This window comes from Macaca thibetana, chromosome 1 (genome assembly GCF_024542745.1).
Source record: "Macaca thibetana thibetana isolate TM-01 chromosome 1, ASM2454274v1, whole genome shotgun sequence".
Taxonomy (NCBI): domain Eukaryota; kingdom Metazoa; phylum Chordata; class Mammalia; order Primates; family Cercopithecidae; genus Macaca; species Macaca thibetana.
Window position 1 is genome coordinate 193359241 of NC_065578.1, and position 26592 is coordinate 193385832.

At 36.9% G+C, this 26592-nt stretch overlaps 2 protein-coding genes across 13 annotated transcripts in view; one reads left to right on the forward strand and one right to left on the reverse strand.

Moving 5' to 3' along the window:
• Positions 1-23677, forward strand: part of SCYL3 (SCY1 like pseudokinase 3) — an 81243-nt gene extending 57566 nt beyond the window's left edge. Inside the window, exons 15-16 of the transcript XR_007724178.1 lie at positions 15045-15120; positions 21892-23677. The gene's annotated coding sequence lies outside the window, so the exon portion shown is untranslated. The remainder of the gene's footprint in view (positions 1-15044; positions 15121-21891) is intronic.
• FIRRM (FIGNL1 interacting regulator of recombination and mitosis) overlaps positions 1-26592 on the reverse strand; it is a 57827-nt gene that overhangs the window by 14099 nt on the left and 17136 nt on the right. For 10 of the 12 annotated variants that reach the window (XR_007724168.1, XM_050783832.1, XM_050783760.1 and 7 more), the window contains 9 exons: positions 17336-17416; positions 15735-15799; positions 12122-12270; positions 11477-11606; positions 9357-9543; positions 8475-8557; positions 8067-8118; positions 6319-6408; positions 1729-1914 (listed from right to left, as the gene is read on the reverse strand). Coding sequence is in view for 10 of the 12 variants with exons in the window: in XM_050783832.1 (XP_050639789.1) it covers positions 1729-1914; positions 6319-6408; positions 8067-8118; positions 8475-8557; positions 9357-9543; positions 11477-11606; positions 12122-12270; positions 15735-15799; positions 17336-17416 (1023 nt within the window). In the remaining 2 variants the exon portion in view is untranslated. Of the gene's footprint in view, positions 1-1728; positions 1915-6318; positions 6409-8066; positions 8119-8474; positions 8558-9356; positions 9544-11476; positions 11607-12121; positions 12271-13005; positions 13081-15734; positions 15800-17335; positions 17417-26592 lie in introns of those variants that run through there. The other 2 variants (XM_050783853.1, XR_007724169.1) reach the window with 2 other exon arrangements.

Here is a 26592-nt window from a genome sequence, read left to right on the forward strand (position 1 = left end):
GCAATAAAACCAGGTAACAAACCTGCACAAGTATCCCCTAAATCTAAAATAAAAGTTGAGTCTGGGTATGGTGGCTCACTCCTGTAATCCCAGCACTTTGGGAGACTGAGGCGGACAGATCACCTGAGGTTAGGAGTTCGAGACCAGCCTAATCAACATGGCTAAACCCTGTCTCCACTAAAAACACAAAAATTAGCCAGGCATGGTGGTGGGTGCCTGTAATCCCAGCTACTTGGGAGGCTGAGGCAGGATAATCGCTTAAGCCCAGGAGGCAGAGGTTGCGGTGAGCCGAGATCATGCCACTGCACTCCAGCCTGGGCAACAGAGCAAGACTCCATCCCAAAAAATAAAATAAAAAATAAAAGTTGAAAAAAAATTTAAAAAGACATATGTTAAACAACCTGCTGGACTAAAAAGCTGTGGTCATACTTCAAAAGTTTACTTATAGTGCTTTTACTTTACCTAATATAAAACAAAACATCTTTTGTCCTTACTATAGAAATTGGTACACATTAAATGCAAAACTCAGACACATTTAACCTATTAACAAGGTATTTAACAGGTTTTCTAAAATAAAGTCACATAAAAACATTTCCTTTGGATAAGCCTGGGCACTGTGGCTCACACCTGTAATCCCGGCACTTTGGGAGGCCAAGGCGGGTGGATCACCTGACGTCAGGAGTTCGTAACCAACCTGGCCAACATGGCGAAACTCCGTCTCTACTAAAAATACAAAAAATTAGCTGGGCATGGTGGTGGGAGCCAATCCCTGCTACTCAGGAGGCTGAGGCAGGAGAATTGCTTAAATCTGGGAGGCGGAGATTGCAGTGAGCCAAGATTACGCCATTGCACCTCAGCCTGGGCCATGAGAACAAAACCTCATCCCCTCACAAAAAATTATAATAATTATGATCAAGTGTCATTACATGTAACAGTATCAGAACATTTGTACTCAGCATGGAGACATATGCCCTCAGAAGACCCTGAACTCCTAAGTTAGAATTGCAAATAGACCTCTGTCCCTTTGAATGCCCTATCCTTATCCTTGCTTTTCTCTACTTAATGTAAATTGGCATTTCTTATTTTACTGTCCACTGCTAAGCTCAAATGTGAGTCTATGAGAGTAGAAATTTTTGGTTCCCGATGTACCCCCAATGCCTAGAACAAAGTGGCACATAAAAGTATTCCAAATACATTTCTTGAATGAATGAGCGTATGAACACTAAACTGGAAAATTCAATTACATGTACTATATCCAGTCAACTTTTTAAAAGCTCGCATTTCCTACTTCTTCTAGTGGATGAGTGTCTTTTTATTATTCCATTATTTTATGAGGGAACATTCTATGTAAAAGGTACATAAAGGTTCAGAGTAAGTTCGCATAAAATGGGGGTTGTATTTTGTCGAATGGAAGAATTACATCTGCCTAATCCAGAGATGCATCAGCAAAAATACACAAGTCAAGTGTTCCATAGTGTGTTTGATCATGTCTCAACATGTCTTAAGCAACATAGGAAACAACCCCCCAATATAATACATCAATTAAAATAACAGTACGTTTCTCACAGATTCTTTTACGATGTAGAAATCTGAAAATCTTACTAGGTTCTAACAGAAACAGAGCACAGAGCCTGTGTGCTTGTTATTAACAACCTATCCCCATTACCTAAAACAATGCTCAATAAATAGCTGCTGAATGAATAAAATTAATCAAAATTATTATCTTACCAGAGATTCTAGTTCTCCCAAAGTATGACTGCTGCTCAGCCATTTCCTGCATTCTGCTGTGCCTACCGTGGAGACCTCATGGACAGTTTGTTTCCTAAGCTCAGCAGGTAACGCCTGGAAGGAAATATGCTGCCACAGAGGCAGATTTTCTGCTTCTTTTGGGGAAAATTTATGGATAAACTCCAGCTGAAATAAATTGTTAAAGAAGAGTAATATGAGACAAGTCAGAGGAATGGATACACAAAAGCTAAGTATTTGTTTCCACATTTAATATTTCAAGAAAGCTTTTTAATAGTACCGTAATATCTATGTTCCAGACCAAGGTAACATAAATGAACATACCTTATTATTATTGTTGTTGACACTGCACTGGTTTCCAAAACAAAAACACAGCTTAAGTGGAGCACGATATAAATGCACTAAGCCATTAAATAATGTATTTCATTATTAGTTATGTCAGATATCTTATCATGCTCCTACTTACCAATAAGTCTTATTTTTCTGTATACTCCTCACCTTGTAGTTAAGTCAAAAGTAACATTCCAAATATACAAACTGGATTTAGTCAACCTTCATAGCTTACTATTATCTCACTTGATTCATAGCAGAGAACTTAAAGAAGCAAAGATTCAGCTTTAAACTGAGTTAGCTGGTTCTGCCCTACTTTAGACAACATACTAAATCAGTTTCACAAAGGTAAGCCACAAATCAAAAAGAATGTGGTTGGCAAATCCATTCCACCACTGAAATAACAATTCAAAGTGCTTACTAGGTTAACAGAAAAGTACTGTTTTGTTAAAATGCAGATGTTACAGACTAGATAAAAATGGAAAACAAGAGTTCTAAGAAACAGTTTAAATGCTGAATCAGTTTTTGGTGGAAAAATGGTAAAACCAATAGTGCATTTAATGATTAAAATAAGTATAATCCAACTAGGAAGTATATTAGTGTATTTTCTAAGAAGTAGAATAATTCAATTTAAAATATTCAAAATCTACTTGATGAAAACTTTTCCTACACCAAAAACTAAAAACTCACCAAAAAAAATTGAATCTGACAGAGAAACTTTTCCGTCATATACTATATTTGTATTTCAATTTTACTTCTTTTGTGGAAAATATTTACCTGTCAATACAAGCTAGAAATTATGTGGCTATCTGCTGTGACAGAGGCTACAGCCAGAAAAACAGATCCCTTGATGAGCGAGTGTCTATTATAAAAAGCAGCTTTATTCATAAAAGCAAACTACATCAGGAAAGCCAAGAGAACTGTGCCAACTGGCAAACATCAGTTCAAGTATCACCTTTCTTTATAATAAAGTCCAGTGAGTGGGTGAACTACTTCCCTTTCCAAAATAGAAACTAAAAATATAATGTCCTGGACAACATAAAAGGGTAGGTATTGCCAAAATTTGTTACAGAAAGAGTTCAAGATTCTATTCTGAGGTTGAAAACCCTGGTTTCAACACAATTCTAAAGACTTAAAACTGCTATGACAAAATAGTTCATAAAAGACTAAAGTATAAGGGAATAATACACAGAGAATTATGATTTCCCTTCTTAAAACTGGAAAGAAAAAATACACTTGTGGGTTTAAAATGTAAATGCAGTAATTTTTACTTTACATTAAAAAGATAGTACAAACTATCAGTGTGCTTAGATAAGGCATATTAAATACTTTTCCCTCAAGTAGGTAACCTTCTTGTATTTTTGCTTTTCTTGATAAAATGGAATACTATTAATAGTTACATACTAAAAGAAATAATGTGATATTCAATAATTACCCCTCATATTAAAACAGTAAATGCATTCTAACATCTATTTCTATCGGCATCTTCTTCCAAATGAGCATCATAGACACTTTTGTTTTTTAAAGTATATTATCACCATACTGGGATTAACTATTTTCATTTATGTTAAGGCTACATCACTAGTAAAAAAAATTGGGGTTCTTATTTTACTACTTAAAAAGACAACATCTTGTATGCAAATAGCTGAATAATTATTTCAAGTTTCATTGCTTGCTTCTCCTTTTTTCTCTAATATGCTTTCTTGCCTTTGCTTCTCTAGTCCCACCACCTTCCACATTCATCCTGTAACACATACCTCAAATGCCATCAACTCCAACTCCTATGTCTACCTGTTCCCATGCTGCACCTCTTCAGAAATGACTGTCTCAGCTACGAACACCCAACAACATTTGATTTGTGCCTCAGTTTTGGCATTCATCACAAACCACTCTTTAATATGAGTATCTTTATAAATTTATAGTTTATACTAGATTTTATGTTCCTTGAGATATCATGAGATAATGCAGTGGTTTCCAAGCTGTAAAGAGAGTCCTGCTATGTTGTCCAGGCTGGACTTGAACTTTGGGCTAAATAAAACGATCCTCCGATCCTCCTGCCTCAGCATCCCAGATCAGCTGTTAGGTGTGAATTTGTGGCAGTTATTTAATTTCCTCGAGCTACTGTTTCTTCATCTGTCAAATGGACACAATATTATCTATCCCACAAGGCTGCTGTAAGGATTAAATGAATTAAGTGCCTGGACTGGTACAGTCTCAAAAATATTATTTCCCGTCCTCCTTCCTTTAAGAGAAAGGATAATATCTTAAGGGGTTTAAAAAAAAAAAAAAAAGGCCAAACAGGAGAGGAGACCTAACATTTGTTAAATGGTCTTTTCATGCCATATGTATATTCTCTATCTTATCAAGTTTCTTAACTGCCTTATGAGTATTAGTATCTATCTCAATTTTATAATTAACTCTCCTAAAGACTCTCAGAATAGGTATTCAGATTCAGGTTTCTTAAGTTTTATCACAATAACTTGTACATAAAGAAAATCTGCATTCGATAACCGAAGATACAAATTAAAAGTAACCCTTCATTTACCTATAATTTATATATCTGATAGCCTCATTTGGAAAAATTTAGAAAATTGAGAGTAAGAGATCTCCAGGCATAGACTATAATTTATCTAATTTAGAACACTGCTTCTAGACCTCATAGCTAATTCATTCTGAGTTATATTATTTTAAAAGTTAAAATTTTCACAACCACTTTGGGAAAATAATTTTATTCCTGTTGTATAAATAAGAAAATTGAGGTTAAAAGGAAAGTGACGGCTGAGCTCAATGGCTCACACCTCTAATCCCAGCACTTTAGGATGCCAAGGCAGGGGGATCGTTTGAGTTCAAGTTTGAGACCAGCCTGGGCAACATAACCAGACCCTGTGTCTAAAAAAAAAGGAAAGTGATTTTCTTAAAGTATTATGACATGTGACCCTTTCCCTCCCAGTCCCACTTCTTCTAAGAGATCTGGAGTAGAAAATTCTTTTGGAAGCAAGCAAGCTTCCCATGCTCTTAGAGGGCTAATGGGTGGGGCTACCTTTAAGAAAAAGAAGGCTAAGAGGTAGTTGTAGTACCTCTGGTTCCTGACCAACCACTCTAGGGCAGGAACAGACTTGGACTTGGGGCAAAAACCCTAGTCAGAAATAACTCCTAGCATTTACTGAGCACCCTCTTAAACCTAGCACTATGCTGTTTTCCATGTATTAGTTCCAAGTCTTTACAAACTTTTTCAAAATAGTTATACATATCTTCTGTTTTGCAGACAAGGAAAATGAAGTTCAGAAAGGATGACTTGCCCAAGGTCACGGTATGCCAGGATTCAAAGCAAGGACCACAGGACCTTAAATTCTAATCCCCTTCACTAATGTAGTGGTTCCCAAGCTTAGATCCAAGTCTGACTCACATAGGAACTTAATGATAGTACCAACAAAACCAATTATTGAGCCTTACTTCATACCCATGCCTCCATACCCACCCATCCACAGATTAGAGTCCAGGAACTTGTATTTTTAAAAAAGCTCATAAAAGAGTTCCGACGTGACCAGTCTGAGGGACTGCACTAGGCCATACAGGTTTATGTAAAGACCATTAAGAACAAAAATAATATTCTAGCTCTTCAAAATAAAAGGGGCAGGGGATACAGAACCATTTCATTTCATGTATCTCAAATATACTTGAAAAATAAGGGGAAAGATCTATTTCAGGAAGATGGAATTAGAATAATTATTATAACTTGAAGCAAGGACATCAAAATCTATACCCAGCTGAAAGCAATAAACAAAGCAATCAACATGTCGAAAATTTATACTTAGATCACACCAATAAATTTAAAATAAATGGAGGCAAGGCCAGGCAGAGTGGCTCACACCTGCAATCTCAGCACTTTGGAAGGCAGAGATGGATCACTTAAGCCCAGGAGTTTGAGACCAGCCTAGGTAACATAGTGAGACCCAGTCTCTACAAATAATTTTTTAAAAAATTAGCCAGGCGTAGTGGTGTGTGCCTGTAGTTCCAGCTACTCAGGAGGCTGAGGTGGGAGGATTGCTTGAGCCGAAGTTGAAGCTGCAGTGAGCTATGGCTGAGCCACTGTACAACCAGCCTGGGTGACAGAGTGAGACCCTGTCTCAAAAAAATAATAAAATAAAATTTTTAAAACGGAAAAAAAAAGGCTATCAAAGGAGTCTGAATCCAACTCTGAGCAGGTTCACAGACAGTGACAAAGATGATATCCTTCCTTGCCTGATGGGGTGGGGCCATGAAGAAAAAGAGACGCTTCAACAGTATTGATAGGTTGATGAGTTGATAACATTCTCCAGGGCATGATTTTATCTGGAAAAAGACATGAGAAAGAGAGAAGAGATTGACTAATTTAGAATCAGAATTTTTATAAGAAGAGAATATGCCAAAATATTAATAGCAGCTCTTTCTAGGGGAAAAGATTGTAGTAATATTGACTTTTAATTTTGGGGCTTTTCTTTTTTATCTTCAATGAATCTAAATTTAGAATGAGATTGAAATTTTGACATTATATTTAAAAATAACACTGTAATTTCTATTTCTAATTATCATTTTGATAACTTGGTATGTCAGTCCAAAGACAATTCATGGAACTTTTTAAGATCTAACTACAATAATAGAGAGGTAGATAAAACTCTACAAGACAGAAGCTCATTAAAAGACATTATAGGGGCTGAGTGTGGTGGTTCGCAACTGTAATCCCAGCACTTTGGGAGGCCAAGGTGGGAGGACTGCTTGAGCCCAGGAGTTTGAGACTAGCCTGGACAACACAGCAAGAACCCCATATCCACAGAACGTTTTAAAATTGAGCTGGGTATAGTGGTGCATGCCTGTAGTCCCAGCTACTCAGGAGGGTGAGGGAGGAGGACCATTTGCACCCAGAAGTTTGAGGCTGTAGTGAACTATGATTGCACACCACTGCATTCTAGCCTGGGTGACAGAATGAGACCCTGTCTCTAAGAAAAAAACCACCACTAACAAAAAAATGTTATAAACTCAATTTTATCAATTCCTATCATAATATACTATCATTCCATCCTGGAATCAATTTATATCATAATGAACTAGAAGAAATCCATTCCTACACCATAATGCACTGATAAGCTTTTATTTAAAGGAAACCTGAGACATAAAACACGTAACATAAAAATCACTCTTTATCTGCTTTGTGAAAGATATGTTAAGGATTTAGTAAAGTGGGTTAAGTGATAATCCAGACCATCTAGCCATGGAGACATAGATGTCAGCTGTTCATATTACACACCTCACTGTCTGATCTACAAAATCCTTTAAAGGTAAACCAAGAAATGTAAGATACAGTAAGACTATTGGAAAGCAAAAGATGTATGGCCCACATAAGATCTTAAAGGCCAGGGACAAAAATACATAACAAATAGGTCATAATCATCTTATGTGGAACACATAAAACACTTCAGAATTTAAAAGCAAAAAATGTTAATGTTAAAAAGATGAAATCATTATTAAATCATTTTCTCTGTGTACCCATTCATAAAACATGACTAAATCTTTTGCCAAAAGCATCTATCACTGTCAAATTCAAGTTCCTCTCAAATCATCCTGACTTAAAAAAAAAAATACAACAAAATCAGGGTCTAAGGCATATTAGAGAGACAGAGGAGAGAGACCTCTTGGCCATCAATTATAAATCGCTCTTATTTTCTACTTTGTATTCAATTTTAAATGTAATCTCAACCTAGTCTTTCCTTCCCAGAACAATTACTGAAATTACATAAAATCCTGAGAATATGAGAAAACATCCCCAGTTTCACACTAACAGTTTTTCAGTACATCCTTCTTAAAAGCATCAGCATTAATACAGGACAAAGACTGTCAAAACAATCTTGTTACTATGATATTTCTCCCGCTGATATTCACATTCTTAAAGATTATCATATCCCCAAAGGAACTGCATAGAGAGTGGGTATTTGAGGCCTTGTAATTCTACGCACCAGATGAGCCACTATGGTGACATGGTATGCACAGAGTTCAGCAGTCCCATATCTGCAACATAAAGAGAAGGCAACTGGGTTTATACAATTACTCAGAAACACAAGGAGATGAACTTGCATAAAGCACTAAATATTCTGATGAGGACATTAAAAACTGCCATTACTTCCATGACCAAATAGTATCACAATATACAAAACTCCCTAAACAGTACTCATCTATTGGCTTGAACCAAAGAAAGAAGAGAACTTGTTTCCTAATTTAATGCTGTAATATGAAATCAGAGCATTTTGGGAATTATTATTAAAGGATTATTGAAACATAGTTTTTCTATAAACTTACAATTATAAAATTATTTACTGTCAGTCACTACTAATAACCAATCCAAAGAAAAAGCAAATATGTTGTACCGAGCAAGGAAGCACCATGCATCCATAGCTAACAAAGAGGTGATCATATTAGCACTAAGTACAGCATTCAGCAGAGCAGCATCCTAATCAAAAACAGAAAAATTTATTTAAATACTAAAATTCACAATAATAGTATTATATTTCTCAAAATAAAACAAGAAAGCACTATCAGAATCCAAAGAACAGATCCTCAATGGGAAAGTTCTACTTTCTAGTATCTAAAAGGACACTGCCATTCCCTCACTATTTATTGAGCACCTACTATACATTAAGTACCGTGCTGTGCTATGGAGAGTTCAACATGGTTTTAAATGTGGTAACTCAATCACGAGGATCCACAAAGATTCTCTAAGTAGCCTGAAATATTCAAAACAACATAAATAACATATATGCTTATACTCTTCTTTCTGCTTTTATTCACATACAATATTTAATAGGTGCTAGATATTATGTAATATCTGAAATGCTACTGATCCTTAAATTTCAGATATTACAAGTATCAAATTCCTAGAATTTCTTAACCTCTTTTCGAATCAAATTCTATTTTTTGAAAATCTACATTATATCTGAGATCTAAAAGAGCCCTGGTACTACAAGCTATTAATTTTTCTTTTGAAACTTACTTAAGTACCACATATTTTTTCCTCTTCTCACACTGTCTTTGCATACCTCCCCACCCAAAATGTTTTCTCAAATATTTTAGCCAAATATTAGATCTATACAATATAGGAATCTAGGATTACCATTTTCTAGGACACAACTAAGTTTCATTCAAAACGAATACACGTTAAGTATTCCCACTCTTTCTTCTGTATATGAATCACAATTTCAGTGAAGAGAAAGCAAAAGTGTAACCTTAGCTTAGCACAGTAATATGCTTACCAGTTCAGCAAACAGTGAGGGATGAAAGGAAGTAATAAATGTACACAGATGAACACAAACATGCTGATACAATGTGACAGCCACCTCAGCTTTCCCCTTACTCTTTAATCCCTGTAAATGAACAGGTAGAGAGAGTTCACCAGAACACTGCTCAAAACTGTAGAAAATGGCTTTGAGTAGAGATATCCTGCAGAGAAATTGAGAACATTGAACCCAACGTTAATAACATTTACTAATTAGCAAGTATAATAATAATATGTAACATGGAAGGTTGTTTAAGCAAAGAAAAATTTCAAGAGGTATACTCAGCAAGTTTCCAACATGTGTGAATATGCACATAAAAGGAAAATACAGTGTCAAAGAAAATTTTTAATCAGATATTTATGTTAATAGTTATTGTGTAGACCTCATGTGTGTCAAAAAACATTTTTTAATCAGATATGAATGTTAATATTGTGTAGACAATATATATTGCTACTTTATAACAGTAGATAGATATAAAATATATAAGCCTATATTAGATGCTAAAAATATTTTAATATTTTAATTTTGTTCAATATTGCTTAATGGTCAGCATTATAAACATTGATTGTAATAGAGTAGCTGCAAGTAGAAGCATGTAAAAATGAACTCTGATAAATAGAACACTAGACTATAGGTATATATATAAGGTATATCCTGGCAAATTTTACCTTTAATCATCTTCCTTGCCAACACCATAGTCCACGCTCTAGTTTCTTTCTTCCCGGACTACTCTGTGCTCTAATTTTTCACCTCTTCCTTTATCCCATTCAGTGTACCATGATGAGGTTAGTCTCCCTAAACCTGGCTCTGAGCTTCTATTCTGCTCAAAAACTGAAGCATAATGTTAGAACTTCTCAACTTTGGAATAAAAGCCTGTCCCATACTGTTGCCATCTTCTACTTTTGCTCCTCATTCTTGTATTCATTTTCAACAAATATTCCTTGTTTCTGTCACACTCCTTATTTATGTCTTCCTTTTACTCGTGCTTTTGTCTTCTTTACGTACTTACAATTTGACAGTTTTGTTGTTTTGTTTGGAGCGGGGTCTTGCTCTGTCACCCAGGCTGGAGTGCACTGGCAAGACCATGGCTCACTGCAGCTTCAACCTCCTGGGCTCAAGTGATTCTCCTACCTTAGCCTCCTAAGTAACTGGGACCAATGGTATGTGCCAGCTGTCCTGGCTAATTTTTAAATTTTTTCTAAGGATGAGGTCTCACTATGTTGCCCAGGCTGGTCTTCCAACTCCTGGGCTCAAGTGATCTTCCTGCCTTGGCCTCCCAAAATGCTGGGATTACAGGCGTGAGCCACTACACCATGCCCATAACTTGACTATTTTTAATTTGTTGTTTAAATCCTCTAAGTTTCTTCAACCATTTTAATCTTAAAATGACTCCTCCTTTTCTGCTACTTATTTTCTGTTTTCCATATAATATCTAATTTAGCTATTTAAGTTTCAAGTTCCTTGAGGAACTCTGACTTTGTATAACTCAGTACTAAGATAAACAGTTGGTAAATGATGCAAAAAATGTCCACAAAAATTCTCCTTTAAGGAATTTCTTTGACAGTACATAAATGTTATGTACACAGAATGGGATAAAGGAAGAGGTAGAAAATTAGAGCACAGAGTAATCCGGGAAGAAAGAAACTAGAGCATGGACTATGGTGTTGGCAAGGAAGATGATTAAAGGTAAAATTTGCCAGGATATACCATATATATATATACACACACACACACACACACACACACTCCCCCATAGTCTAGTGTTCTATTTACCAGAGCTCATTTTTAAATGCTTCTACTTACAGCTACTCTATTATAATCAATGTTTATAATGCTCACCATTAAGCAATACTAAACAAAATTAAAACATTAAAATATTTTTAGCATCTAATATAGGTTTATATATTTTATATTTATCTACTGTTATATAGTAGCAATATATATGTGTGTGTAGCACACACATATGAGGTCTACACAATAACTATTAACATAAATATCTGATTAAAAAAAAAACAAAACTTAATTTCAAGACCATTCCAAACAACAGAGCATTCTCAACCATTGGTAATGTGACTGGATAAAAACATGTTTGCTACCTGGTTGTAGTTTCTGAGGCCTGGCTGTCTGTGCACCACAGGGTTTGCACTTCCTTAGGCTGAGATGGCAGCTTATCCATGACAACAACAAGAAGAAGACATTGTGGAAACTGTAGTTCACATGGCAGGTCTTACATGTAATAAAAACACATTAATTCAGCAGAAACCTGATTAATACGTAAAGGAATTTTTTTTTTTTTTTTTTCCCAGACAGAGTCATACTCTGTCACCCAGCCTGGAGTGCAGTGGTGCGATCTCAGCTCACTGCAACCCCCACCTTCTGGGTTCAAGCGATTCTCCTGCCTCAGCCTCCCAAGTAGCTGGGACTATAGGTACACGCCAACACACCCAGCTAATTTTTGTACTTTTAGTAGAAATAGGGTTTCACCATATTGGTCAGGCTGGTCTTGAACTCCTGACCTCAGGTGATCTCCCCGCCTCGGTCTCCCAAAGTGCTGGGATTACAGGCATGATTCACTGTGCCCAGCCAGGTATAATTTTGAAATAAGAAATATGTTTCAAGAAAAGAAACTAAAAGAAACTTAATAAAAATTTCTTAATTGTAAAAAAGAATGGTTAGGGGAAATCACTGTCTCTAACATGTCATAATAGATGATTTACCATTAAATCTGTTTTGAAGCTTACCTAATCTACTATCCAAAACCACCTGCACAAAAGGTTGAAATGTGAGCAGCTGACTGATAAGTGGATCCAGGGTCACTAGGAAAGCACCTGCTATTTCCTCCTGGTGTGCTTTAGAAATCCTGGTAGCATAAAGGCTTGGAGGAAACTTGCTGGAAAGGGAGAGAAAAAAACTTATTAATAGCTATCTTAAAATTTTAGGTACAGTAAGTACTATAAACTGATGTTCTAGTAGTAAAAATATATTAAAAACTAAATTTTTAAAAATAAGTGTGCATTTTATAAAACAAAATCCCAAGTACTGAATTGAAACCAGAATTGGATCAAGATCTCTAAACTAAACATAGCTATAATTCTATAAAATGAGAAGCTGATAATCTTAGAGAAATCTTTGTTGCTTTGAGGCACTGATACCATTTTGACAATGATATCCTTAAAAATACTATAAAAATCTATCGTAAATCAGAAGTGAAAATACATATTGAAAAGATTATTTCTGATAAATTCTAGCTTATTTCTATTAAAAGTTGTTTTTAGGTGGAGCGTGTGGTGTCTCACGCCTGTCAAATCCCAGCACTTTGGGAGGCTGAGGCGTGTGGATTGCCTGAGGTCAGGAGTTCAAGACCAGTCTCGCCAACATGGTGAAACCCCGTCTCTACTAAAAAATACAAAAATTAGCTGGGTGTGGTGGTGCATGCCTGTAATCCCAGCTACTCGGGAGGCTGAGGCACGAGAATCGCTTGAAACTGGAAGGCGGAGATTGCCGTGAGCCAAGACCGCGCCACTGCACTCCAGCCTGGGCGGGAGAGTGAACTCTGTCTCAAAAAAAAAAAAACCAACCAACCAACTAAACAAACAAACAAAATGCCGGGCATGGTGACTCACACCTGTAATTCCAGCACTTTGGGAGGCCAAGACTGCACCACTGCACTCCAGCCTAGGCAACAAGAGCGAAACTCCGTCTCAAAAAAGAAAAAAAAAAAAAGTTGTTTTTAAATAGGCAGAACGCTGAATTTACTATGAATTCATACTCAGTTTCTCAGAAGCAAGAGCTTTACAAGAAATAAACCATATACTAACACTGAAGAAGAATGGAAAGACTATTTCATGAAAATGTCTCAGTAACTGGGTTTTAAACTAAAGTTCAATCAAAACTTATGTGAACTAAGATATGTATTCTATATTTTTTGCCACATTAATTGTATACTTGACAATACATGAGAAACTCTGTCTAGCAGAGGATAACAGCATTTTAAAGTATGCACTTAAGATAAACACTTGAGGTTTTTGTAGCGTGATGGAAAAAGCACCAATCTGTCAATTAGTTACATGACTTTGGTTCATTCATTTGCCCTTCCTGAGACTCAGTTTTGTCATTTGTGACATTGATTCTGAGTTATCGTGAGGATTAATTATAAGCAAATAAAAGACATATACAAATAAAACATAGTAATGAAATTCCAGACTTGAATTACATCTACTGAGCATCATTGCAAGAATTTATTTTTTCAATCAAATATTTTTAAATTAATTAGATAAATGTTTACTAAGTGCCTATGTATACATGCCATGCACTGTTCCATGAGTGGGTGATACAGTAATAAAGAGAATATACAAAGTCACTGTCTTTATAGAGTTTACAATTCTAATGAAAGGGGACAGTTAACAGACAAGTGTACAAGTAAATACATAATATAGCAGAGGTTAATTCAGTGCTGCAGAGAAAAAAAATAAAACAAGGAAAGAAAGACAAGAAGTTCTATTGATGAAAGTCATCTGAGGGTTGAGCAAAGAAGTCACATCATTTGATTTGTGTTTTTTATCACTCATTTTGGCTACTGTGTGGAGAACAAACTAGCGTGAGGCAAAGACATAAACTTTTTTGCAAAATCCAGGCAAGAAAATAATAGTGAGTCAGATCAGATGGTAGCAGTTCAGGTGATGAGAAGTGCATGTACATGCACGTGCGTGCATGCCTGTGTACACTGAGGGTAACATTGACAGAATATGCTAAAGGGGCAAGGTTTTTTGGCCTGATCAATTTGAAGAACAAAGTTGCCACTTAAACTGAAATAAAGAGGTTACAAAAGGAGCAGATTTTACTGGGTATGAGGATGACATGGGTGGAAATCAAGAGTTCAGTTTGGGACAATTTAGTATAGATGTCCTGATTGGTAGTTAGACATTAAAGAAGATATAAATTTAAAGTCTTGAGACTAAATGATAATAGACAGATAACAGGCCTGAGGAGTAAGTGCTGGGACACACTTAACTTAGAAGAGAAACCTCCTAGGGAAGCTGAGAAGGAGCAGATAGTAAGACTGGAACCAAGAGAACTAAGAGTGAGACATGTCCTAGAAACCAAAAGAACAAAGTGTTCATAAAAGAGGATCAAGTGCTACTGACAGGTTACAGAAGGACTATAATTGACTAGTGGATGCAGTAATGTGGTGGTCACTCATGACCTTAACAAGAACTATTTTGATGAAGTGTTGGTGCAGAAAGCCTGACTGGACTAGATTCAAGAAAGAGTTGAGACAGGGGTATAGACAACTCTTTCTAGAAATTTTGCTGTAAAGAAAGGCAGAGAAACGAGAGGGTATTTGTAGGAGGATGTAGAGTCAAGAGATTTTGTTTTGCATTGTTAAGATGGGAAAAATAACAGCATATTTGTATACTCATGAGAGTGACCCAGTATGGAGGAAAGGCTGATGATGCAAGAGGGAAAGGGAATAATTGCTGGTGCAAGGTCACTGAGCCTGTGAGAGAGGATGAAATCCAATGCACAATGGAGAGGCTAGTCTTAGGGGCACAGTTCACTCATGGTAGTGAGGGAATGAATATATGGGTCTAGACACATAGAATAGTAGATGTGTTACAGGAAACATACAGCAGCTCTCTTTTAATTGCTTCCATTTTTCCTCAGTGACACAGGAAGTGAGGTCATTGACAATGAGGAATTGGGAAGATGTTGGAGATACAGGAAGTTCGAGGAAGGAAAAGTATGAAAAAGTTGTCTGGGACGCTAAATGAATTATGAAGCTGCAACAGGACTGATGGATAAATGAACTCACTTTGTGTCAAATTTAGGGCTCTTTGGAGGTAACCATCAATTTTAGAAGTCGCCTAGCCCCCATCTAAATTTTGATACCTTTCTGTAATTCCCTTTCTTTTCTGAGATGGTTTCAGAAAAAAGACCGTCCTGTAAAGTGAATTACAGAAAGGTATCAAAATTTAAATTCAAATGGGGACTGACTTAAACTTCATACAAACAAAATAAAAATAAAGATGAAAAAATGCCAATATTAAAATATAAAGGCATATATAAGGTATACGTATATTTGTGTATATATATATATTTATATTTGCCATTGGATTTTATCACCCTACTAATTATCACTCCTGTATAAGGTACTAGTAAAATACAAAGATAAGCATAACTCATGTGGAATGTATCTTTCAAAAGCCTCTATCTCCAATTATTTCAAGCTAGCAGATAAAAATTACTAAAACATTAAGAAAAATTTTTGTTTTACTGTAAAATGGTAGGTACTCAAGCACTGCATGGCACAGATGGCATTGTTATATCTTAATAATCATACGGCATTCTTCTTACCTGTGTATCTGAAGATACAGCTGGTGCAAATTACAGCAAGAATCAGAGAGGAAAGGAAGAAATTCCTAAAATAAAACAACTCTATTCATTCTTTGCATAAAATGTGTCTTTTTAGTACATATAATCTCACAAAGGAATGCAAAATAAAATAAAATCCTGAATGTGCCCCCTTTTAAAAGAAAATTATTTTTCTTTTTTTTTTTTTTTTTTTTTTTGAGACGTAGTTTCACTCTTGTTGCCCAGGCTGCAGTACAATGGTGTGATCTCGGCTCACTGCAACCGTCTCCCGGATTCAAGCGATTCTCACGCCTCAGCCTCCCAGGTAACTGGGATTACAGGCGTGCATCACGACACCCGGCTAATTTTGTATTTTTAGTAGAGGAAGGGTTTCACCATGTTGTCCAGGCTGGTCTTGAACTCCTGACCTCAGGTCATCCACCCGCCTTGGCCTCCCAAAGTGCTGGGATTACAGGCATGAGCCACCACACTTTAAAAACTGTGTCATAATTTTAAAGAGGCCTGCATATGTAAGAGTCATCAGAATAGTAGTGGTAACTGTAAAACAGAAAAATTGTCGACCGGGCACGGTGGCTCACACCTGTAATGCCGGCATTTTGGAAGGCCAAGGTGGGCAGATCACCTGAGGTCAGGAGTTTGAGACCAGCCTGACCAATATGGTGAAACCCCATCTCTACCAAAAATACAAAAACTAGCCAGGTGTGGTGGCAGGCGCCTGTAGTCTCAGCTCCTTGGGAGGCTGAGGCAGGAGAATCGCTTGAACCTGGGAGGCGGAGGTTGCAGTGAGCTGAGATCATGCCATCACACTCCAGGCCTGGGCAACAGACCGAGACTCTGTCTCAAAAAAATAAACAAATAGAAAAGTTGTCAAGGCAGATTATTTGCAAAGATGAGCAGAGAATGCTTACAGCAGTCAGTGAACAAAACATTATTAGTAAAAGATGTTAGTGGTTTTTAAAAAAACTACTGTCCATGTTCAATTTGTTTTTGACCTTTTCTTCTGTTTTTGAGGAAAGATAAGGGTTTCCAATGACGATTTATTATAGTCAGAATTCCATGGCTGGTACCCTGGCTACTGATACACTGCCATCCAAATTGGTCTTTCTGGGCAGCTGCCATTTAAGAGTAGTTGGTTGCTTCTTACACTGGGTTCCCTGCAGCTTGCAGGGTTTGTATTCCAGTGGCAAAGACACATTGTGGGAAATGCACCAATGGCATTTGATGGGTAGTAACCCATCTGATATTTGCTTGGTGTGTAGGGAGGCAAAGTTTTCCCTAACTATGCTGCTTGTCTTTTTGAAAAAATCAATTCCATCAGGGGAATCTTTAAAAATTCTCAAATGATCATCAGCTTTTTCCTATAATACAATAAAAACTATTTCTTTTACTTTCTAAGGCATAGTCTAACCATAAAAAAGAAATCACATCTGTACTTAAATCCCAGCCTTACTGGTTTCTAGATATGTGACTTGATCAAGTTATATGCTATCTGAGCTCGAGCTTTCTATTCTGTGGAATGGGGATAATAATTCGTTTTTTGAGAGGACTACAATTAAATAAAGTAACGTATAATAAAGACTTACCTTAGTATAGTGGAAAAGGGAGTTGGCAAAAAAACGACACAATTTGAGTGTTTTCTGAAATAATCTGTAGTTAGCATTATCCTGAACCAAAAAGGGAAATAAGCATAATAAATAAGAATATAAAATTAGCTAAACTTACAATATTTTCTAAAAAACAAAAACAAAACCTCTTAAACATGGTATAAAAATTTTCCAAGAAAATATAACTCTTCTTTGAATTATTAGGTGCAATGCAAATAACAAATGACAATAGAGGTATTCAATTCTACATTACTGAAAAGAAATCTTAACCTATGATAGCAAAAGAGGTGATCCTTCTTGGTTGATCTGAAAGTGAAAGAAATTTAAATACCTTATTCTTTGTTACATGGGGATAAGTTTAACGGATGGTCAAAAGAAAAAGGTCTTACAAATCAAAGAAAGAATGATACATAAAAGAAAACAGGTAAAGACATAAAAACATAGTTCACAAAAAAGACAAAACAAACTGCCAATAAATTAATACTGAAAAATATCCAAATTACAACCTAATTATATATATTTGGGGAAGGGGGAAGTTTGAGGGTTATTTGATTAGCAAAGATTAAAAAGACTGATAATATCCCTGCACTAGTAAGGAAGTAAGGTAACAAGCACTTTCTTTTACCACTGATGGGAACATAAAATAATACATTATTATAAAAACCTGAAGTGTTAAAACATCTTAATTGAGTAGCAATTCAATTTCTGGAAACATAGTCTATAGAAATACTAGCATAGGTATGCAATATGACATTTTTGGTTGCTTGGCCTACGGAGTAGCCATTCTTTATTCCTTTACTTTCTTCATAAACTTGCTTTCATCTTACTCTATGGATTCACCTTGAATTCTTTCTTGCACAAGATCCAGACCTCTTTTGGCATCTGGATCAGGACCCCTTTCCAGTAATAACTTCCTGGCAAACCCCGCAGGGAATATACTGAGACCTCCAGTGCCAAAAAGTAGACTGCAGCACCAATTGGCCAACTTTCGTTAAGTGGTGGGGTACCCAGGTGACGAAGAGGATTGGGTTAGAGCCCTAACTTACAGGAGTTGAGAGTCTCTCCTAAGACAGGGTGGGTTTAAACACCCCTCTTAATAAAAGGAAAGGATGCTTGACTGAACTTTGGTCTGCGGCCCAACTTAGGAAAATTAGACTTCTTCCTAAGATTTAGGGCGTTAGAGATCCCCCTCAGTAAAGTCCTTCTGGGCTAAGAACGGGTTTGGCACTACGGGATGTTAACTGCTATTCTCTTTGGATTACTCAGCCTTGCACTCTTGCTGACGGCTATGGGTGACAGGATTAGGCATGTACAGAATCATGGGACATGGGGAGCTTTTATCCTTCCCAAAACGGGAAACTTGAGCTGATGGGACTGGTGAAAAAGGTCCCTTCACTACAGACAAGTGGTGCCTGAACTTGACTCAGTGTCACTGCAATAGAGGGGTCTTTCTCAGGCCTCCTTGAGCTTCTCACCTTCCCAACCCTGCCACAGCCAATGCTTTTCTCCCATTCTCTCCTTTCCCTTTCTTATCTTTTCTGTTACTCAGATCAACTGTCCATTATTTCATCTTGCCCAGAGACAACATGTTGAAAAATATCCTGAGGAGCTTGATCTTGTAACCACATGGCAGTACTTGCTCTGTCTCTACCATCCCGAGAACAGGAATTTGGGGGTTGTTATAATTAGCTCTAAAAATTATCTTGAGCCTTTGCAAGCTCAAAATTGGGTGCTCTGGGCTCCTTCTGGAAAGAGCAATGGAAATTGCTTAGTGCTGGAGCTCAGCAGCTAAGGCTTTGCCATTTTACAATGGCTGGTGGCCCAGGTTCAATCTGGCAAAGGCAATGAGTACTTTCTGGTTGGTATCTGTGTGACCTTTACCATTTGTTGATTCTCTTCCCCTCCATGAACTGTCTTAAATTTTTCTTTCTCTGAGCACCTGGAAGGTTACCCGCTTCAAAAGCCAGAAATATTGGCACTTTGGCATGGCTAAAGATGGGTAACAGGGGATTTAAAAGGACGTTTTAAAAAGTGCCGTGGTTAAGTCAGCTTAATTGAAAGCAGATAATCAAGCTTTAACAGCCTGGGACTCCATCGGAAAACAGAGGGGGCACCACAGATCCCTTTTAAGTGAAAACCTCTATTTTCCTCATGGAACCCCAAAATTTAAAATGGATAGATCCCTCTCAAAATCTAAGGCTGTGTTCTGTTTTGCATTGCACTATCTGATGATTTTCACTTTGGGGGTATCAGAAATTACTTCACAGAGCTTTCGTATATAACTAGGTAGGAAATATACTTTTGGGTATAACTAATGGCACAAGGGGGATACTCAGATCTTTGCACATTTGGATCAGAAGCATCCCCTCAACCCCCACTGAGATACAACTCCCATGAGTGATGGGCTGATCACAGAATGGACTGACTGGCTTTGGGTTACTTTGCAATGAAATGCATGGTAAAATCATTGGACTGCCTTGTTCCATAGCGTTTCTCTTTTGGGAATCCAGGATCCAGTATACAAATGGGACACTTAATTTTTGGGGATCTGTTTTGCATTCCAACTGTGCCTGCTTATTTTTAGGCTGTAGACACTGCATGCTTTCCTGGCCCTGTTCCTCCAAGGGCTCTATCCTAAACCCAGTAATCCAATTAAGAAACTGGCACATGAGCCGGGTGTGGTGGCTCACACCTATAATCCCAGCATTTTGGGAGGCTGAGGCAGGCAGATCACTTGGGGTCAGGAGTTCAAGACCAGCCTGGCCAACATGGTGAAACCCTGCCTCTACTAAAAACACAAAAAATTGGCCAGGCGTGTTGGCTCATGCTTGTAATCCCAGCTACTTGGGAGGCTGAGGCAAGAGAATCACTTGAACCCAGGAAGTAGAGGTTTCAGTGAGCTAAGATCATGCCATTGTACTCCAGCATAGGCAACAGAGCAAGACTCGGTCTCTAAATAAATAAATAAAACTGGCAAATGAAAAATCTTATAACTACTGCATCTCTTCTTCTGTATATTTATATGTATTGTGTGTGAAATATAAAAGAGCTTTGATAACTGGTTTAAAAATAATGAACACTTAAATATTTTGTCAGAAAAGTAAAAAGTGGAATGCCTTTTAATTCATGTGACTTAAGTAATTTCTGGGAAATAGTTTTAAAGATTATTGATAAAATCAAAATATCTTCAAAATAAAGACATGTGGTTTAAATTAGGCAGGTTAGATATTAGGTTTGCTAAATGCTTTAAGATCATAAACTGCTTCTTTGACTTTTGAAAACTGTTTAACTTACTTACTTTGGAGCAGATTCTAGGTAAGGCTTGGGGACATGTGGTGTTAGCCATGCCCCCTAGCTATGCTAGAAAGAGTCAGACCTTATCTGCACTTCTGTTCTGTGTCCTAGGCTCCATACCTAGTACATAATTAGAATTCCTTACTTACCAAGGTTTTCCACCATAAGTAAAAGTTGCTAAGAGTTAACATTGTAATATGTAATTGAAGACTACTGAAGAAAGAGTTTTACATTACAGATACGTAAGGAAAGTGAAATGTGTTTTTGGTAAAAGATTGTAAGAAAGCATGAGAATGTGTATTTTTGACCTAGATTAAAGGGGGATAGGATTGTTTTAAGTTAAGTACGATAACGCTGAAGGTCTGAGTAAGTTGTACATTTGTAAAAAATTAATCTTGTAAAAAAAATCTGTGTGAACATATTGGCTAAAGTTAAAGGGATATTATTCAGTTTTTCCATAAATTGAACACTGCAAAAAATCACAACAGGGTTTCCTGAAAGCAATAATCTACTCTTCAACAAAAATTGTAAAGAGCTGTAAACAGTTTATGAGAATCATACCTTATGGTTATACTGATTACAATTAGATTTTATACTGATTAAATTTTATACTGATTAAAATTAGATTTGTTTACACAGTTTTATACTTATTAAAATTAGATTTGTCTATACAGTTTTATTAAGAATCGGGGTTAACAATAGGACACTACTGCAAAGGTGAAACTTGGCTTTTTTGGTATAAAAATCATATAGGAAGCACTGTCAAATATAAAATGATGCTTGGTTTTCTTTGGGCTATATTTGTATAAATGTTACTGGCATGTGTTCCAAAATTATGGGAAACAACTATAATTCTGATATAACTTAGTGTACGTTATAATTGTTATATAAAATTGTTATGTGCCACAGAAGTAACCAAAATCCCCAGTCAATTATTTAACAGAGGCTGCTATAAGGCATTTTTGTCATCCAGAGACAACTGTCTGGTTTTAATCAAAAGGTAATTTTTAATCAGCTATAGGACTTTGACAGGTGCTTTTCAATGTAGGTTTCCGATAACTTTGGCAATTGTGACATTAAAATAGAGGAAAGAAATTTTCCGGACTCTCATGAAGAGCTGGAGTGTTCGTGGATATCAAATAGGGCAAGCGTTAACTACACGGACTGAGCTAACAGGAGACTGAAGTAATTTTTTTTATTTTTTGTTTAAAATGTTGCTTATCCTTTGTTTTATTTTTCAGAGTCAAGAAAACTTTTCTTTTGAGCTGCTTTGAGCTTTTCTTTGAGCTGTTTAACAATTGAGTAAAGTATATCACTGTGAATAAAATTTGGAGCCTATTTGTTTCCGATTTCTCCAGAATTTGGAACCTATTTGTGAATATTCTCAACTTATGGCAATACAGTTATTTGCGTAAGTGCAATACGAATGTTTTCTTTTGCAACAGGACACAACTGGATAAACTGGTTATTTTACCAAGGCTTTGGCTGGAATAGTGTGCTTTCCTTTAAGGAATCAAACTTGACTTATAAAGCCAATAAAGGCCCTTGGGAAAACTTGCCCCATACCTTGTTTATGCCAGGGTTTCTGACCTGTGGTAAGTAAAGAATGCCAGTTTCTGACAGGCCCAGGAGCCCCAAATTATCTTGGGACCTCAAGAGGAGAGGAATTTATCCAATTCATATTTTAAAGTCTTATCTGAGTTTCCTCATAAAACAGAGTTCCATCAAAGCCAGTTTTTAAAAGCCCATGTGAAAAATCATTATTCTTGCTGTATTTTATACAGATAATCAGGCCAAGTATAAAAAAGCAAATCAGTCCTATCATGATTTGTCTTTAGTAAAAATGGGAGACTGGAGAGAGAAAAAAAAATTATGTTTCAAAAACTATGGTACACTTGTTATTAGGTGTTTTTGAGTGGTTTTCTCATCAGTTGTTTTTGAGTTTTTTTCCTGCAATTTAGACTAAACCTGCTTATTCCTGTGAACCAACCAGTGATTTCTGGCTGCTGCTCAGAAGAAACAAGAGGGATGGTAATGTGAAAATCTGGATCAGTATTCTAATTCTGGGCCGACTGGAATCAGCTTGGTTTCCAACAGTTGCCCAGTTCATGGGAAGTCTTCTTATTTAGTACTTGAGATAATTTTACTTATTTTGCTTTACTGTTGTGGAATATACTGCTGTTGCACTCTGTGTAGGAATACGAGGTAAGCTTACTGAATGTTTTACTAAATCAAACACTTACTAATCTTCCAGATATCACCTTTTTTCGGAACTGAGAGTTATGAATGGCCCTCATGATACTGACACTTTCTGACTGATCTCCTCTCTACCCGGAATATAAGAGACCCCAATAGTTAGGCAGGAATATCATCATCCCTCTTCAGCCCGAAGAAGTTATAGAAGATATCTATCTGTCCCTCTACAACCCTTAGGATTAAGGGTTCCCTTATAAAAGGGACGGGGCAAATATGTCAGAGGTGTTTCAACCAGAGGACTCCATCTTGAAAAGGCGCTGGGTAAAATGAAGCCAAGACCTGCTGGACTGCATTTCTAGGAGGTTAGGCATCCTAAGTCACAGGATGAGATGGGAGGTCAGCACAAGACACAGGTCACAAAGAACTTGCTGATAAAACAGCATGCAGTAGAGAAGCCGGCCAAAACCCACCAAATCCAACATGGTGACAAAAGTGACTTCTGGTTGTCCTCACTGCTCATTATACACTAATTATAATGCATTAGCATGATAAAAGATACTCCAAACAGTTCCATCAGTTTACAAATACCCTGGCAACAACCGAAAGTAACCCTATATGATCTACAAAAGGTAGAAACCCTTAGTTCTGGGAATTGCTCACCCCTTTCCCAGAAAGGGAATAATCTACTCCTTGTTTAGCATATAAATCAGGAAATGGCCATAAAAGTGGCCAACCAGGAGACTTTGGGGTTGCTCCGACTATGGAGTAACCATTCTTTATTCTTTTAACTTTCTTGTTTTTTTTTTTTTGAGACGGAGTCTTACTCTGTCACCCAGGCTGGAGTGCAGTGGCGTGATCTCGGCTCACTGCAACCTCCACCTCCTGGGTTCAAGTGATTCTCCTGTCTCAGCCTCCTGAGTAGCTGGGATTACAGGCACCCGCCACCGTGCCCAGCTAATTTTTGTATTTTTAGTAGAGACGGGGTTTCACCATGTTGGCCAGGCTGGTCTCGAACTCCTGACCTCGTGATCCACCCACCTCAGCCTCCCAAAGTGCTGGGAATACAGGCGTGAGCCACCGTGCCCGGCCTTATTCCTTTACTTTCTTAATAAACTTGCTTTCACTTTACAAAAAAAAACAACTTTTTTTATATAGTGAAAACTGAAATGAACCAAGTATGCAACATGTGGGGAACACCTAAATACAGCTGACCTTTGAACAACATGGGGTCTAGGGGTGCCAACCCCCATGTGGTCTAAAATCCGAGTATAACTTTTGAGTCTCCAAAAACACTAATAGCCTACCACTGACCATAAGCCTTACCAATAAAAACAGCTGATTAACATATTTTGTATGTTATATGTTTTAACACTGTCTATTTACAAAATGAAATGGCAGGTAATTGCAGTTGCAGACCTCAATTTACAATACGTATTAAGGAATTCTTGGGAGCACTTCCAGCATCACTAGTGGCTCTTCTTATGGGTTTACCATATTGCATTAAAGACGATGAAAAAATATGGAGGCACCTCAAGAGCTAACTTTTTACTGAGAAATGCAATTTACTTACTGGAGAGACAAACTGCTCATGTGGGGATGGTTAGTATCACATGGCCTTGCAAAACTTGAGTTCACAGTAACAGCAACAGGAAGTGGCTATGAAATTATTGTATTATATTGAATATATATATTGAAAATAATGGCAAAAACTGCAATTACTTTTGCACAACCTAATAGTACTACAATATGTACCACAGTTAATGTTATGTAATTATGATTTAATACTGCATCTTTACATTTATTTACATTTCTCTCAACTGCATGGGTACCATGTATGGTCTCTGTGTGCTAAGTTTTGATAAATTTTAACCTTTGATAATAGATTTGTGTTATTTTATTGTAATAAATGACAATTTTTAAAAATCTGCGTAAGTTGACCTGTGCAGTTCGGACCTGAATTGTTCAAGGGTCAACTACAAATTTATAGTATAATCATAAACTGTAATACCATATAGCTATTAAAAAGAATCAGGTACATATACCTTCATGGACACAGAAAGCCCTAAGGATAAACTGTTAAGCAAAAACTCAAGTTGTAAACAATTTGTATAATGTAAAAATTAGTAACACAAGTTGAGTCATTCTTGTCATACCCAACTAAAACAGAGTCAACAGGCCTGGGGGAAAAGCACTTAGGGCACAAAACATTTCTCCCAAATGTAATTCTCTGTAAGCCTGGCTGCTGAAACTGCCTGCTGTAACTGGAAACCAGTTTATCTAAGGGTTACTGAAAGTACCTGGTGCAACTCTAAGACCAGTGTTTCCCATTGCCCTCACTCACCAATCAGAGCTTGACAGCTCCCCAAATCTAGTGCCAGTGGACTTTCTTCAAGAGCCGTATGTATTATTTCTCCTTTTTTATAAGACCGCTAACCTTCTCTTTTTTCTGTGGACATACCAAACAATTGGTCTGCATGAATGCTACAAATTGCAATTACTTCCTCCCAAACAAAACGTTTTGTTTTCAGAGATTTGTCTATTGACTCTAATGATAACATAATCCTATCATTATTTTTAAATGTTTTCCATGTTAATGTTTTCTCCCACCCTCAAAATAAATAAAAAACTTTCCTGTGATTCTTTCTAGTAGATGAAAATAGGATTTCACTTTCCATGTTGGATACTTGTGTAATATGTGTGTTCTCTGATTACGTATTACATTTGTAAATTGATAAAACAGTGGGTAGTGCCAACAGTGGGTATGCAGGGAGGGCTATAGATTCATCTGCCTGGATTTAAGTCCTGGTCCTACTACAACTACTATATGATCTGGGGAAAGTTACTAAACCTTTCTGTGGCCCAGTTTTCTCATCTACAATGAGGCTAATACAGGATTATTGTGAGATTTAAACAGTGTCTGACATTTAAGCACCTTAGCTCAATAAATATTGGTTGTTCCATCACCCAAGTTTATAATACACACTATAATCCAAACAGCTTTAAACAGTGCCATAAAATTAAGTCAAACAAATTACTGTCTTTAATTTGTGAATTATTTCATATGAAAATAACATATCTTAACTTATATGTTAATTGGCTATGTTTGATTTCTTTTCCAATAGAGCAAAATCTTCATTAAACCCAGTCAAAACAGAGTTGGATGGTTCGCTAATGGAACATGATCCCTCATGTTTATTAAAAATGCTTGAAAATAGTCAATTTTCCTCAGCAGAAATAGGGTAGATGAAAATTCATTCTTCTTTGAATTTTTTTTTTTTTTTTTGAGATGGAGTCTCACTCTGTTGCCCAGGCTGGAGTGCAGTGGCATGATCTCGACTTACTTCAACCTCCATCTCCTGGGTTCGAGTGATCCTCCTGCCTCAGTCTCCCGAGTAGCTGGGATTACAGGTGTGCACCATCACTCTGGGCTAATTTTTGTATTTTTAGTAGAGACGGGGTTTCACCATGTTGGCCAGCCTGGTCTCGAACTCCTAGCTCAAGCGATCTGCTCACCTCGGCCTCCCAAAGTGCTGGGATTACAGCCATGGGCCACCATACCCAGCCTTTTCGACTGTTTTGAACATGAACTCTCTAATAGAGTGCTATGCAAATTTAAAAGCACAAGGTTTAAAGATTAATCTACACTGACCTTATAATACATTTTATTCAGCATAGACATCATATCACCATAAGAAACCTTTCCTGACTTCATCACTGGATACCTATCTTGTACTCCCATGAGCTAG